At 37.1% G+C, this 17,278-nt stretch overlaps 1 protein-coding gene across 6 annotated transcripts in view; it reads right to left on the bottom strand.

Annotated features, from left to right (window-relative positions):
- Positions 1-1,155: 1,155 nt before the first annotated feature.
- The window catches only part of LOC102594194 (FH protein interacting protein FIP2), a 23,921-nt gene continuing 7,798 nt past the window's right edge, over positions 1,156-17,278 (bottom strand). Inside the window, exons 4-12 of one of the 6 annotated variants that reach the window (XM_006364671.2) lie at positions 14,123-14,278; positions 12,178-12,261; positions 10,529-10,575; positions 10,398-10,406; positions 10,227-10,300; positions 9,504-9,562; positions 9,145-9,204; positions 6,795-6,875; positions 1,268-1,576 (exon numbers count right to left, since the gene is read on the bottom strand). In XM_006364671.2, coding sequence (XP_006364733.1) covers positions 1,523-1,576; positions 6,795-6,875; positions 9,145-9,204; positions 9,504-9,562; positions 10,227-10,300; positions 10,398-10,406; positions 10,529-10,575; positions 12,178-12,261; positions 14,123-14,278 — 624 coding nt within the window. In that variant the 3' untranslated portion in view covers positions 1,268-1,522. The other 5 variants (XM_015304087.1, XM_006364674.2, XM_006364675.2 and 2 more) reach the window with 5 other exon arrangements.

Raw genomic sequence — 17,278 nt, 5'->3', positions numbered from 1 at the left:
ATGTCAAAATAACAGGAAATCCATTACTGGCTACATGGTCACATATGGAAATTCTTTGATATCATGGAAGTCCAAGAAGCAAAACACTATCTCAAGGAGCTTAGAAGCTGAATACAGGAGCTTGGCATCAATAGTTACAGAAGTTGTGTGGTTAGTTGGACTCTTCAAAGAACTAGGAGTGCAGGTGAAGATGCCTGTGCCTACTTACAGTGACAACAAATTAGCAATACAGATTGCTGCCAACCCAGTCTTTCATGAACGTACAAAGCACATAGACATCGATTGCCATTTCATTAGAGAGAAGGTTCAACTAGGATTAGTTCATCCTATGTACTTGGAAACAACAGAGCAACCTGCAGACTTACTCACCAAAGGATTAACTTGTGTGCAACATGTGTATCGGCTTGCCAAGCTAGGAATGAAGAATGTTTTTCATACACCTAGCTCGAGGGAGGATGTTGAGCAGCTAGTAAAATGCACAGCTATCAGTTAGCTCTGACAAGTTCGTTAAATTAACAAATTTAGTTAGTTAGAATTTTTTAGCCTGTTAGCTTGATGAACTGATTGTATATATAAATGGTAATAGTCATAGAATGAAGAGAGTTGTAAAAAGAGTTCCCTTGTAAAAGCTTTCAATGTTCAATGAAGAAGAGAGTTTCTCTCCATTGTTAAGCAAGCTGTACTTCTACTCATTACTGCAGTACCTCGATTCTATGATCTTAACAAATTATACTCCAATTTGATCTATCTTATTTCTCTATCAGAAGGATTTTCTACTGCTAGTATCTTTGCAATTGCCAAGTGTAACTGGAAAAAAAAGGCCACCATGTCGCAGTGGGTACAAGGTAATGGTACATCTTGCAGTTACTTTTGTTTCCCTATCTCCCTAGCCCCTTTCATGAGGTCCCTTCTGAGGAAAGTGAATTAACCTGATGAACTGAAAGGAGTAGGTGTATGAAATTGTGATACCAGTAAGGTATGTGTTTTGGTGGTAAACAATTCAATTTGCAGCTTATTGCTGTTTCCTCGACTGCTAAACCTAAAGGAAAAAACCAGCAATGACAATATATGATCCATGTTATGTACTAGGATTGGGAAGAGTAGGGCATTTGCTAGTTCCCGTTTAGAGCAATCATTCAGTGCACTGAAAGGATGTTACTGTGTAATGTGTTGATTACATTCATATATACTTAAACTAGACTTGTGGGATTAGTGCATGATCCACAAATCATTTCTTCGGAAAAACCCTTCTATGCCTATTCAATTCTTCTTGGAAAGTACCTCTTGTTTGATCATTCTCAGATTTGAAAAGTTAAACATTCTTACAAGGCCAGAATGGTTTGAAACAATTTGGGTTTACACACATACAGATAATTAAATTGAGATTTAGACCACCAAATTAAACTAAAATAGTTGGTCAATACATGTAAGGCTTGATTCTATTGCTATACAATTCCTTTTTGTAGCTCTCTTCTTTAATGTTGCTCTGGGAGAGGTTTGGGATGAGAACAAATCTGTGGTGTCACCTGATTGCACCCAGTAAATTGGCACCATCAAGCTTTGCCCCCTCCAAATGCTGAGAGAAAGAGAAATATTTAGTTCCAACTAGAATCAAATACAATGGCGAGCAGAGAATATTAAGCAACAGAGCTGAATCACACCCTTCAAGCTTCATCTCTTTCCCTATATTCCAGGCAAATATACGAAAACATACTATCATCAGTTAACTACTATGGTTAAATTTGTTACATCAGACATTTCTACATTGCATGCAGTGGTAAAAAGGAGATTAGTCCAAGGATCAACAGAAGCATAATTGGATACACAGCTCAAATGATAGGATATTGACTAATATATGGAAACTTCACCTAGGGAAAATAAAACACTTCATATGACTTGTAAGAACCTCTTTTTTTTAAAAAAACTCATATGGGTTGTAAGACATAACAATCTTAGATTCACTAGGAAGATAATTGACTTCCCCAAATGTGAATGGTGTGATGATGATAAGGACTTTTCACATATTATTAGGACTTGTCCAAAATATAGATAAATTTGGAATAGTTTCCTCTCCCAAAATGAGATTGATTTCATGAAATGAATGCTATGCTTATGCTTGAATGGATTGATTGATCTCCTACTGTGTTACACTAACATTTTCATCTATTTGGCAAATGGAAAGAAAGAAACAGAAATTTGATTGGAAAAAATAACGTCCATCAACAGATCTTTGCACATATTAGTGATTATGCTTGGGAAATTGTTGAAACATTTCCTTGACGAACTTCTATATCTGAAGTTAAGATTAATCACTCACTTGGTCTCCTCCTTGTTTAGAAAAGATTAAACTGAATACTGATGGCAATGTGAAAACCCAAACTGGAGATGCTGCTTTTGGAAGACTTTTTGAGATAATCAAGGGAAAAGGATAATGGGATATTCATGTAAGATAAAACCTACCTCAAGCTTCCCTACGGAAATAGGAGTCAAACAAGGGCTACAATTAGCATAGGCAGTGAGATAAAAAGAGTTAGAAGTGGAAACAGATTGTTTGCTTCTTGTTAAGCTTATCAACAAAGACGGCATACAGTTTCATCCTCCAAGGCTATTATCAAGGATTGCAGATACCCGGAAGCCGAGAAAGCAAATATTATCAACAACTGGAGGGAGCAAATCAGTGTGCAGACATTTTGGCAAATAAAGGTCACAGACATGAATCAGATTTGCTAATATGGGAAGATGTACTCATGGAAATTCATTGCTTGAACTCTAGTGTAAAACTCAATGGTGCCTCTCTGGAAGGAATCAGACTTCATCATCCGAGAGCAACATTTAGGGAATTACTGATCTTGGGCGTATTTATATGCCCATTTACTACGATTTACCCGCATGTGACTTAGTTTCGAGGACATCTTTATGATAATTGTTGTGTTTTGATCAGTGTTATTAAAGGCGAAAAGTGCAAAAAAACCCTAAGGTCCGTGGGGGTTTTAAGCGCAAAGCGCAAATAAAGCGTGGGCTTTAATGAAAAAAGGCGCAAAGGGAGAAAGGAATACAAATATATATGTTCAGTCCAAGAATAATAATTATAAACATGAATGACAAATATATGACCAAAGAAATTGAAAAAAAATTACGATAAAGTGAAATATCATTTATTTCGTTTCACTAGTTCATAAAAGGCTCATTGGCAAGTAAATGTTTGTCTTAGAATCTTTATGACGACACTGAAGCCGCACATTAAGCGAGCTGTGACTTTGTATATAACTTATGAGTTGTGTGATACTTGCTATTAAGGCCTAATTTTGAGTAGTACTTTATTGTGAATGCTTGATTGCTAATAAAATTGCATCATCTTTGACACCTAGGCTCATGATTGTGACTTTGTATATAACTTATTTTATTTTGTAGTTTGTTATGATCTTGTCTCTTAGAAGTGGAATTGATACATCTTGATTAATACTTCTGTCATGTGTGGTGAGAATTTGTTTATTCCATGTTTTGCATCTTAGTCTAGAACTTGCCCTGCATGTTATTGAAGCGAAATAAAAAGTGTCGCTTTGTTTAGGAGAAGATAATAGGCTTTCCTTGATTTGTCTTATAAATTTAAGTTTTTTCAGATATTATATCACTAGCTAGTCCTCTAAGAATGTAGCCTTTTGTTGGTAGCCATATTTTTGCCTTAACTCTTATGTTGAATCCTTGATTTTTGCACCTTGCTTCCTTGAGCACTGTACCATAGACTGATTATAATTGGTAAATCTGAAGACAAAAAAAGGTGGTTGAGTGGAAAAAGGTAATCAATGATAGCTATAAAGTGATGAAAAAGCCCTCTTCGAAAGAATGTGAAATGAAAAAGAAAAAAAAAGGGAGAAAAAAGAAGAAAAAAAAATCCTTCGGAAAAAAAATGACTGAAGCATTCTTGAGATCATGATAATTGTTGAAGAGAGGGCTGAAAATAAAGAGAAGAAAACAATGGGTGATGAAGTCTAAAATTGTCAAGTGCTTAGGGAAGTGTAAGTCACTATTATATAGTTTTCCTACCCATCCCCTAGCCTATATTACAACCCGTTAAAGTCCTAATTGATTCTATTCGAGCATGCTTAATTAATGAAGATGTACATAATGGGCAAGCCTATGGTTCTTTGTGCATACAGGTGAATTTTATTTGTGAGTGTGAGAGTTGTTCTTTGATGTGAAGTCCTTAATTTATATTCAATCTTTTTTTTTTTTTGATAACCGAGAAATTCGTTTTTGACCCACCCTTTGGACCAATCACAGCCTTCTAAACTCGGTGGATAATGGGCCCGCCCCTCTACCCTTCTCCACTTAAATACCGGGCTTCACTTTGCATGGTGTGGGGCTTGAACCTGTGACCTAAGCCACAAATCCTCCACCTTTTGCCACTTGAGCTAGGCCTTGGGGGCTTAATTTATATTCAATCTTTTGAATTGAGTGTGTGGAGTATTTCTTCTTGTGAGACACTTGTTTCATGATGGATAGGTAATTTTATTAACGTTCTTTGACGAGAATAGGTGAACAAGCTTAAATTTGATGAGTTCAAAGTTCTTCCTTGAGGTTAGGAGGTTAGAGGTTTGTTGTTTATTTTTATATCTTTCATAATGATCGAGAAGTGTACTTGATGTTTGGAAAGTTGTATATGACCTAATTGTTTGTATCAACCAAAGTGATGGCGTTCCTAGTTTGATTTTTTTGAGATGAACTTTAATGTTTGTTCGAGGATGAATAAAGGTTTAAGTGTGGGTTGGTGATCTTGGGTGTATTTATATGCCCATTTACTACGATTTACCCGAATGTGCCTTATTTCGAGGACATTTTTATGATAGTTGTTGTGCTTTGATTAAGTATTGCAATGAATGTGCACTAACCTGCATGATTAGCATATGCAGGAGCTTCTAAAGAAATATGAGCTAAATAGGAGGCGACGGGAGCGAAGGGAAAATGAGCGCGAAGAAAAACACCCATGGAGCAGCCTGGGCGCGCTGCGCCAGGGCCTAAACTACTGAAGCCAAGTTCTGGCACGCTTCCCCACAAATGCCCCGATGAAAATACTGAAATTTAAGGAGTCCAAATCCAAATTGAAGGAGGAATTATTTTCCCCAACTCTATAATAAATAGAGCCCTAGGCTTCTTTTGTAGGGGAACTTCTATTTCAAGTGCAAGAGACAAGGAATACAATTCACCATTAGGGTTCTTTTTTTTTTTCTGCTTTTCTTAGACATTAGTAGCTAAAGACCATTGTTGTGGGGCTGCAGCTACGAGTAATTGTTCAACATCGATTGTTTTGAATTAATGTTGGCTATCACTTAAATTACTTTTGAATTTTGGTTTTAGTATTTCATGCTTGATCACCATAGAAATAAACATATTGTCTATTCTTGGACTCGAGAGATGAAGGGGTAGATAGACCAAAGAATACAAAGAGCTCGATCTCTCTTGCATATCACTTGTTTAGATTCAAGTTCAAAATTAACACCCAGATGAACATTGAGCTTAGTTACTAAACATGATGAAATATAAATGCTCGCCAATTGAGTTTGTCTATCCCTGCTCAACGATGTAGTTAGAAAGTCAATTGGAGTAGGTGATTAGAGGTCGGGAAATCATGATCATAAAATCAACCCTGTAAATTAGTAATTTGATAACCGTAGTTAATTCATCACATGAGATGTGATACATGAAACCTTTAGCATGTTGCAGCCCTAAAATTTCCCCAATCATAGAAAGGTAATCTTAGTATTTAATTCTTGCATTCTTTATTTATAAATCAAACTCTTTTGGCACTCTTGAATAAATAATTAGACTAGTATAATTTAGTAAGATAGTTAATCGACAAGTCTTATGGGTTCGATAATCCGGCTCTTTTAGAGCCACTAAATTACTTGTGCGACCACGTACACTTGTGTGTGCAATTGGACGCAACAATTACCAAGCAAGTTTTGCACATAATTTGATAGGCGTCTCACAAACTTCATAAATGGCATATATTCATAACTAAAATATTCTGCCTTTTGGCTTTTTTGGTTGACGAGACATTAAGTAGTCAAAGAACATAATGTACATACCGTTATACTCCAAAACCTGGAGCTAGACATTGAAAAATGCTAATGTTAACCTCTCATGCTTCTTTCCACATAATACATAGAAAATACAGTACAATTTAGCAATCACAATTAGAAATATGCAAGACAGCACAAGAAAACTTGTGAGGTTGGGAAAATTATTTCAACACTGCAAGATAGCAACTTGAAGTTGAAATGAACTCGTGAGATAGTAGCCATATGAACGCCCAAAAACTCAATGGTTTAAGTCAGAAAAGGAATTTCAAAGGCAGATATACAGGAAAGATGGTTTATAGTGGGAGAGAGTGTCATTTACTTATCTTTAGAAATTTATGATTACTACATCCCAATAGTTGATGAGGTGAAGTGCATTTCATATATGTAGTTTGAAGTTCAAAGACGAAGGTTCCATCGGATCTCCCTGAGATTCCAATATAATTATTATTATTCAAGAGAACTTTGATTCACATTATCAACTTTCTTTCCTTCCAGATGGAAATTCATCGGTGAATTGGATTACAAGAACATCCAGCAGAAGGCCAGGGAAAAGGTTAATCTTTGTCAGTGAATGAAAATCTGACTTTGTTTCAAGCAATTATCTTTTCTTTCCTAAAAATTTCCACGTCTGTGCTTCACAGAATCAACATAATTGAGGATAGATGAGTAGGCAATAACAAATCCCAACTGATTGGCAGTGGTAATATGACTTACTGTATCACGAAGATTCACATGCCGAAGATAAGCTCTTTGAAGGTTTGCACCCTTCAGATTTGCATTGGTTAACTTCGCACCCTGGAATAAGTAGTGGAAAATCAATTAAGAGGCATAATGGAAACTGACTCGTGTTTGGATTCAGAAGGAAATATAATAAGAGTAGCTGACTCATTTCATCTGATCTTTAGAGGAGTAGGCTATTGTATGGTTCATAGTAGAGAAAACGACCAAAATGGTCCTTGATGTTTAGGGGTTGAGCTATTTTGGTCCTTTATATATACTTATTTTATTGAAATAATCCTTGATGTATATAAAAAGATGATCATTTTGATTCTTAACCCTAAAACTAACAGTACAAATGAAAAATTCTGTTAAACTAATTGTGGGTGCCTCGAAATTGACAAGTGGCAGACCCCTTCTACTCAATCGTCTTTCTTACGCCAATTCTGCTGCAATTTTCAATTGGTTTATTCTTCTTTTCATTACCAAAATCCTTTTTGACACACAAAAATCTCTTCAATTTTCAAAGAATATTGTTAAGATATCGATTTTCAACCTCTGTCCGTTCAGTTTTCACCCTTCTATTTGAACAACGAAACAAAAAAATACATGAAAAGACTATTAGTTTTTTTTTTTTAATAAAGGTAACGTTTTGTGTATCAATCATTAGTTTTAAAAAGGACAAAACAAAAAGAAAGCTATATTCTTCCCATATCTAGCTATAAAAAGAGAGACTAGTTGGTTAAAGGTTGAAGAGAGTTGGTTTATGGAGTTCTCCTGGGAGGAGCAATGGAGTGTATCATCTGATTTACTTAGTTCACATTTGTTTTAGCGGTCACAATTTTTGTTTTATTTATGTATATATGAAAATGGGAGCTTCTGGGAATTATTGTTTGGAGATAGATAAGAAATGAGTGTAGTGTGTACTATTTTTCTTATAAGAATATGGCTGGTGGGTGGACAGGACTGAAGATGGAGCATACCTTTAATGGTGAAAGAAAGAAGATTGAGGGAGAAAGGGTCTGTCAGGTGTCAATTTTAAAGTAACCCACAATTAAATTTAACGGAACTTTTTACTTTTACTGTTTGTTTTAGGGCTAAGGATCAAAATGATCATCTTTCTATATACATCAAGGACTATATCAATAAGGTGGTATATATAAAGGACCAAAATAATTCAACTTGTATACATCAAAGACTAATTTGGTCGTTTTCTCATTCATAGAACTCTCACTTCTCATTATTTTTTGTACTTTTTGACAATACAGAAGGATCTGAAAACCCTTGGTGCCCCTTTATTAATGACTGCACTTACTATTTATAGATCCCAAAGAAAAAAGGAGAGAGAGAGAGCGATCCTTGACTGCAAAGTTCAAGAAAAAATTGATTATTGGTGAGAGATATCTTTCTGACTGTTTGGGAAACTCGTTTACTCAAGTTATTGGAGGGGATTGGCAGAACCTATTGGTTTGAGACTGAAAGAAGAGATCTTATTGCATTATACTTTAGGTGGTACAGTAAACTGGGTTTTGCAAGTGTCTTATGGAAACAATGGAATGGCCCGTCCAGGTGAAGACAAAGAAGGTTAGGGTGACATCGATAAGCAAGTAATGTAGAACCCATCACACATCAGAAGGGATGGAGAGTTGCACGCCTTATAAGGTGGTGTCTGGGTATGCTTGTCAGTTCAAGTTAAACATTTCGTGCCTTGTAAACTTTATCCCCTAGTGGTTAGACCCTTCACCACTCAATTGTTCAGCTCTGCAGGTCAGGCCAAGATAACTAGCATAATACACGAGGAGGAATCGCTTTTGAGGCGAATAGAAGGCCCATGTGTCATTGTGTTCGGATAATATCTTAAATGTTTTCATTGTGACAAAAAAGCATTTTGAAGCTGTGCGGAGAAGAATTAGGTATATTAGGCTGTCGGAGGTCACTTGTTCCTGTTGCAAGAAACTGTGGTCCAAGAAAGAAGCAAAACTTACATAGAGTACTTTACAATCACTGTTAAAAGAACAGTTAGTAAGATTTTAGCAGAAATCTTAACACTAACAGAAATGGAATGACTTGATCATTTGAGAGACCTTCCAGTGAATTACAAGCAATTAAAATATTTTAACAGTCTGGGCCTCTGGGTAAGTACTTTTAAAGAAAGTTTGCAAGATTTTAGCAGAAGCACAAATAAATTGAGGTTGGATGAGTGAATTACGAGCAATAAAAATAGTTCAAAAGTCACATGTTCACCAGAGTAATACTTTTGACTATAGTTTTAATAGCTGCTTCTGTATCCAATATTATTCCACCTTCGGGTGAATTTAGGCTATAGTATTACATGCATAACTTTTACCTTCAGATTTGCACCTTCAAGATTAGCTCCTTCGAGGTTGGCATTGGTAAGATCAGCTGTCTGGGAATAAATATAAACAGTAATTCAGCACATTAAACAGGCCTCAGAATATAAATGCTAACAGAGTTGTAAAACTGAAGTGAGAGGATTCAGGCAAAGGATAAGAATCTAGGCCTTATTCCAAATCATTACAAGCTCACTTTCTACGATCAAAGATGAATAAGAATTATATAATTTAGGTGCATCAGAGAATGGGGCTGTAGTAGAATATCTTGTCAAGAAAACACGTAAAAGTGTCAAAAATTTAAAAGGATCCACAGAGGATACAGCAACAGACATTACAGTTTTAGAAGTTTAACCTGTAGGTGAGCAGAACGAAGATCCGCCCCACAGAAGCTACAGCCTATTAGACAAGCATCTGTATGGAAATAAAGGAAGATTATCATAATAATAAATATGTCAGGGAGACGAAGAAAAATAATAAGAAAAATAATAGATATCTAGATAGCAAGCAGATCGTTCATCATACTTTAAACGGGGAAACAAAAACAGCAACTTATAATGAAAGTGAAGAGTCCGGGCAACTTAGAGCAAAGAAGGTAGATACGTTGATTATCTGATAAGTTGATAAATTCAGAATACACCTACTTCAAACATTATAACCTACCTGTCTAACAGTAAGCATTTGAGGTTCTAGCACATAACACTTCAAACATGCATGATGCACCATAGAACAGAAACATAGCACACTTCCATAGGAGTGCCTGATGCTAGAAAAATCACCCAAAGATACCTCTCTTCCAAGAAACAAGTAACTCTTGCTGTTCTCATTCTCTCAACAACCCCTCTTCACCCCCACCCCCTCTCTAGTCTCTCAACCTTCTTCTATTCTCCCTTTCTTTTCTTCTCAGGATATAAGGAGATTGGACATGGCTCGAAATACAGTAACAACAAACTTGAAGAAACACAAATTATTGGTTGTAAATTGTAGTCTTACTTGTGCAGAACTCCACATGAAGAAATCACTCTTACCGTTTAGTTTCAGAACAAATCGGTACTCTGTAGTCTGTAATAACCATTACCTTGTAAATTTGCACTTTGAAGATTAGCACCAGCTAATACAGCTCCACGAAGATTTGCTCCAGTAAATTCACATCTTCCCTAGGCAAGATGAAATCACTAAGGTTGCAACTTGACAGTAAAGATGGGCTTGAAAATAATATTTATGTGCTTAAATTTTAATCCACACATACATGTAAAGCCTGTTAAAAAGAGGATGTAAAGAGGGTGAATCTTCGAAAAATCAAACACTGTTAAGATGATTAAACACTATGCATGATCTACATAAGATGTGGAGACCGAGAGATTATGCGCTATAGCTTACTCGCGCAATGTGGCATTGTGAAAAATGGAAGCTTCGGCATCGACATCCTGTGACAAAAGTTAAAGAACGACCAAGAAAAAAAATAGTATTATTTAGTAACTAGGTCATTGGAGTGTTAGGAGCTTAGAAGTACAAATGTTCCTAGAGTCCCTTTTCAACAAAGACATTGAATATACCACCATCCAACTAAGAGTATCACTGCATAAAAGCTAACTTTTCCTTTTTGTAAGCAAGGACTTCTCATTGAAGAAGACCAAAAGTTGCCAGCTATGTACAATGGCTACACCAAAGAAAATGTGCATTTTTTTTTCTAACTGCAAGTAAACAGGCAATATTGTGCACTTAACTAATAGAAACAACCAGCTTAGTCTGAAGTATGTTTGCAAATACCCTCAGCACCAAATGAGACAATTAGCAAGGCTGAGACAAATTGATATGCCTATGTCTATGTTATTTATCTTTTTATAACCGTGGTGTACAGGCTAGCTTGAGTGCACCTCAACTAATTTCACCAAATACCTGCCACCTCCCGCCAGCAACAGGTATCAGTTAACTCTATCCACCACGGCGAGGACAGATGGGAAGAAACCACCTAGTGTTTTTGTCTCTGCTATGACTTGAACCGAAGACCTCATGATTCTCAACCCACTTCATTGACCACTAGGCCACACCCTTAACCTTGGGTGTGCTTATGATTATGTTATATGGAGTCAGGAATGATATTTAACCACACATAGTCCAATATGATATTACCATGTCATACCCAGTCAACATTGGTATATCAAGGCAAATTAAGAGTCTATGGCTCTATGCAACATTGCTTACTATCTCCAAAACTTCTTTTACCCAATATAAGGCATACAATCTTGTACATTTGTTATACAAACTACCACTTAGTCAAAAATAATGTGCAAAACACCCCTTAGTATAAAAGGAGACAATTTGCAAAGAAGACTAGAAATCACTGAGACTGAGGTATGAGAATCTGCAAAAGCTATCAATCCAACAAGGCAGACACGTGCGATGCATATTCAACGTGGATACTCAAGACAAAATGAAGAGTCCTGTAACATAGCTAACCATTTCCATAACTTCTTCTTCCTTCCTATGCTGCAGCCAAACAAGATTACAAACCTTTCATCTAGCTGGTATAACCTAGTCAAACCCCAGTCCAGCCATTTTTCTAAAATTGGCTACTAAGACACTCATCTCTCATCAATAACCTCAACAGGACTGAAGCATGCCAATGAGCTCCAGTTGAGCGCTCGGCTAAGGTTGACCGCTGCAACACTGCGAAACATAATTCCTAATCTTGCAAAAGTAGAAAGACCTAGAAGTATTTTTCAGTCAAACAAAGCTAAAGTGAGAGCACATCAAATTCAGAACTTTTCTCCCTTCATCAAACAAAACCTCCAAAACTGTAAACAAGTAGCTCATCCACAGAAAGTGGAGTACTACTATGTTCTTACTCAGAATTATATATTATTCTAGACTATTATCACAAGTGTAAATAAAAGAAATTTACTGCTAAAGTTAGATGCGCACTCTCCCAAGGTATTATGACTGTAATTATAAAAGTACAACATTCTTAGTGATCTACACACTAACTGCAGTTGAAGATTCAGCAACATTTAATTGAGCAATAATACCCTGAATTTTGCACATTGAAGATTGGCACGTGAGAAGAACACTGTTTTCAGACATGCATAGCTGAAATCCACAAATGACAAGTCCTGCACATAGAACAGATATCATTGACTAATTAAAAAGTTGTAGAAAATTACATGAATAATGATATCAACACATCTGACATGGCCAAATGCTTGGGAGATTCTCCCAAGTTGCCAAAAAATAAGGGATGGGGGGTTGTACTGCAGTAAAACAGAGCAAAGAAGTCATTATCAGATGCTATCAAGATGGGCTTCCTTTTTTGGAATTTTCCCCTTTGTAAGGAACATAGTAATAGTTTATTAAGGGATAAAGTCAGAGTAGGGATGTGCGTAAGACCCGAAAAACGACCAAACCAGTTTTCGCTTTATTCTGTCGGTTTAGGTTATGCATATTTGTAACTTCAGTTGTTCAGTTCAGTGATTGGTTTCCAGGGCTCAGTTTTTCGGTTACTGAAATTTTGGAAAAGCCTTGATTCGGCCTTCCGCGGTTCCAAACTCAATCGCAAAACCAAATGCTATATTCATGAAGATTGAAGTCCAAACTCCGCTCCTCTCTCTTTGTTTCGATGAATGCCTCAACGCTCGCATTCTACGGGAAACTTTTTTGACTATTTACCTTCGTAGGAAGCAAAAGGAAGCAGAAAAGGTCATCATGCAATCTGCCAAAGCTGAAGATTTTTCTGCTGCTGAATAATCTACATTTCCCAATGAGCTACATTTGCCTATTGCCCACAGAAAAGGAGAAATATCTTGCCCATGGCTTTATACAAGAGGTATACCAAAAACGGGGAAAACCTACAAAATATGGTTCTCTCCAAAAGACACCCAGTCCTCTATACAAACAGGAACAACATGGGTGCACCAAAGAAAAAGGGATCGAAGACTACTTCTCAATTGGCAAAGCTCATATCCACCCTTCAAAAGCTCACATATTTCTCTCTTTCCAAATGACCCACAAAAGAGCAGAAGTAGTAACATTCCATGCCTTGTGTCTTCTTCTTCTAGCTTCACTCCTCCAGCGGAACATAAACTCCTTCACAGATCTTGTCATTACCCAAGAAATGTCAAACCATCTGAATATATCCCCTGATAACCTCGTGGCTAATTTGCAACGTAACGGAGTCTGATCCACGTCCTCACCCGCCTCCTTGCAAAGAAAATACCAGATCAAGCAGAAAACCTTTCTTTTCCCAAGATTCTCTGCCGTCAAAATCACCCCTCTAGTAGCTAACCACGTGAAGAAACATACTTTCCTCGGCACCTTAAGAATCCGGACCATAGCATATGGGTAACTCTCATCCCCCCTACCCAAGAGCTTCTCATAAAAGGACTTGACAGAGAACACTTTGTTATTCCCCAATTCTCAACTAAAAACATCAGATTTGTTGACTGGTTCACATTGCTTTTGAAGTAAAACTAGCCGTCTCTGAAGCTCAGTCACCTCCCAATACTGAAAATTCCTCCTGAACCTCAAATCCCAAAAAGTCTCTTAAATAGAACAGCGTTTTTATAATTTTGGAGTAAGGCCACAGGACATTCCTTCAATTCTAGATTAGATCAACTCTGTATTCTAATTTTCCCCCCTTCTTGGGGCAAATGGAAAACAGAGTTGCATGTAATTGCTCCCTTTTTCTTAATGTAAGACTTATCTTACTTGAGGACAACTTGTCCTTTGCCATAACCTCTTTGACTAAATGGTTGCTTCTCTTATTTATTAAAACACAGAAAAACAACATAAAACAATGAGGAGATGACGATCATGCCCATAGAAGCACAAGCTCTTTATGAAGCATAGAAACTACATGAGGAAATGCGCATAGTTATTAAGACAACAAGACGGTACTGCAAGAAGTCTAGATCAAGTATCCATATCTGCAAATAAGAACATAAAGAAATGAAATAGTCTAGCACTAGATTATATTACCAACTTCGAAAGATCAAGACCAGAAAGATTAATTCCCCGAAATTTGACTCTGTCAGACTGTATGCATTTGATAATGTCAATGCGTGTCAATTCAGTACCCAACTCCTCATCCTCCTTCCTCTTACTTAGGGCAGATTTAATTCCATCTACTAGACCCTGAAAAGAAATAGGTGAACTAAGAGATCTTAACAACTCCGCAGACACACAAACTACTTTAGCTGTCAGAAAATATTTATAACTCCCAAAATAGCTACATTTCAGTACAACATACCTCTTCAGTAAAGGAAGATTTAAAAAAATAAAATTATCAAGTAAAAGATTTCATTGATAATAACAAGGCCAACATGGCCGTATACAAGAGGCATATCAAAAAGGAGAAACCTACAAAAAATGGTTCTCTTCAATGTTATCAACTTCGAACCAATCCTCTATACAAACCAATGTTATCAGAAGCGAAAAGTGCAAAAAGCTCTAAGGTTCGTTGAGGCTTTAAGCACAAAGCGCAAATAAAACATGGGTTTTATTGAGAAAAGGCGCAAATGGAGAAAACATACAAATATATATATATATATACATGTTTAGTCCAAGACTAATAATTATAAGCATGAATAACAAATATATGGACGAAGAAATTGATTGTTTTACGATAAAGTGAAATATGAATGTCTTATTGTCACCTCTTCAGGAAATGCTCATTCGCAAGAAAAAAGTATGTCGTAGAGCCTTGATGACGACACTGTAACGCACATTCAGCAAGTCGAAGCGCTCAACGTGTTTTGAGCCTCGCTTCTGGGTTTAAGCGCGCCTTTGACAACACAGATACAAATAAGAACTACATGGGTGCACCAAAAGAAAATAAGGATCGGAGACTACTTCTCAATTGAGCAAAGCTCATCTCCACCCCTTCAAAAGCTCTCATATTCCTCTCTTTCCAAATGACCCACATTAGAGCAAGAGGAGTTACATTCCACGCATTGTGGCTTCTTCTTCTAGCTCCACTCTTCCAGCTGAACATCAACTCCTTCCCAGATCTTGGCATTACCCAAGAAATGCCAAACCATTTGTATATATGGCTAAACTGGCATCTCTATAACTTCCATTTAACATATATATTCAAGAAAAGATTCACCAAAAGAAATAAAGCACAACTATTAAGTGGGTGTGTCAATATCGATGGTTTGGAAACCATGACAAGTAGCGCTTTGGTTCACTATCTCAGGAAATATTGGTTTATAAACTGTTAGAATAGAAATAAGTATTTCCTACTTAGAATAGGAATAGGAATAAGAATAAGAATCCTAGTTGGAAAAGGATTCCAATGTAATGTCTATAAATAGGGTCTCAATGTAACTATTTAGATACACAATTCAATATTATTTTTCCCATTTATTTCTCACATGGTATCAGAGCATTGGTGAGAAACTTCAAGTCACCGTGTCAAATTCCGACGACGACGGTTGGGACTGATTTGTGTCATCTTTCGTTCTGAAGGTGTTGTGTGAAAGACAACACCATCACGAGGCTTGGGAAGCTCAGGCGACCGAACCACAAGAATTTTCACCGGAAAAAAATCCCCCACGCGCCCCCACACGCCATCGGAGGTGGAAGTTTTCCGGCGAGATCTGTTCACGCGCCGGCGCGTGAACACTGCTCCGGTCATTTTTTTCGAGCTTTTTTCTTCATTTAACTTTGAGCTTCAACAAAAGATTATAAACCTATGTAACCTAAGGAATTATAAACTCTAATTCCTAGACGCCAACAATCAACTAGATCGTCGACCCACTTCAAGTTATGAATTCAGATTACAACTCTTGCAATCCTAGGAACTAACTCTAATTCCTAAACTCCAACATAAACCCCCAAGGTTTATGTTCCCAAGTCTTTAAGTCGCCCCAACTTGAAGACTCTATTCCTACTCCAGTTTATACTTCACTGGATCTAGAAAAAATTAAAGATACAATTCGATAAAAACTCAATACAAGCAAACTTGACTTAAGAACTACAAAACATAAGCCTATGGATCAGTTCTTCAATTCTTGTTTCCTTGCGTTGGCTACACTTCGTAATCATAAATCACTCAAATATGAACTCCCTCTATTTGATTGTATTCTGCTTGTAACTCTCTGTTTAAGTATTTTCGACCAGAACCCATTCAGTTTTCTCTAGATCCGATCACCGGAATTAGGGTTCCGGTGATTTTTAGGCAGTTTCCGGTGAAAGCAGACCACTGCAGGGCAGTTTCCGGCAAGTTCCCTGTAAAATCAGAATTTTCAGGCCACTGTGGGCAGATTCCGGCAGCTTCCAATAATTAAAATTTCGGCAGCTTCCAATATTTTCAGACCACTATAGCAGTTTCTGTCAGTTTCCAGCATACATACCAGTCTATGGAGAATCGACGAAGGAGAGAACGTTTTGGAAAATCTCGATCCAAGTGTAGTCATTGTCATAAACCTGGACACACTCGTGACGTATGTTATATTTTGCATGGTCCACCACCCAGTTATGATCCTATTGTTCTAAAGGATATAATGAGCTCCTTCGAAATCGTGCAAGTAAACAACGTTTTGGAAAACCTCGATCCAAGTGTAGTCATTGTCATAAACCTGGACACACTCGTGACGTATGTTATATTTTGCATGGTCCACCACCCAGTTATGATCCTATTGTTCTAAAGGAATATAAAGAGTTCCTTCGGTATCGTGCAAATAAACAAACGTCTCCACAAGTAGTTTCGGTTGCACAACCTGATGTTTCTGTTGCGGGTAATTCATTTACTTGTGTGTCACAGTCTAGCACTCTTGGATCATGGGTCATAGACTCAGGGGCTTCTGATCATATCTCTGGTAATAAATCACTATTGTCTGATATTGTTTATTCACAATCTCTTTCAGCTATTACTTTAGCCAATGGGATCCAAACAAAACCAAAAGGGGTTGGAAAAGCCAAACCCGTATCTTCTGTCACCCTAGACTCTGTTCTTTATGTCCCTGGTTCTCCTTTTAATCTAGCATCGGTTAGTCGTTTGACGAAAGCCCTACATTGTAGCATAACCTTTTTTGATGATTTTTTTCTCATGCAGGACCGCAGTACGGGACAGATGATTGGAACAGGACATGAATCACAAGGCCTTTACTATCTTACCTCTTCAAATTCCTT

Source organism: Solanum tuberosum, unplaced genomic scaffold (assembly GCF_000226075.1).
Source record: "Solanum tuberosum cultivar DM 1-3 516 R44 unplaced genomic scaffold, SolTub_3.0 scf00506, whole genome shotgun sequence".
Classification (NCBI taxonomy): Eukaryota; Viridiplantae; Streptophyta; class Magnoliopsida; order Solanales; family Solanaceae; genus Solanum; species Solanum tuberosum.
This window is presented reverse-complemented; position numbering and strand designations above follow the sequence as displayed.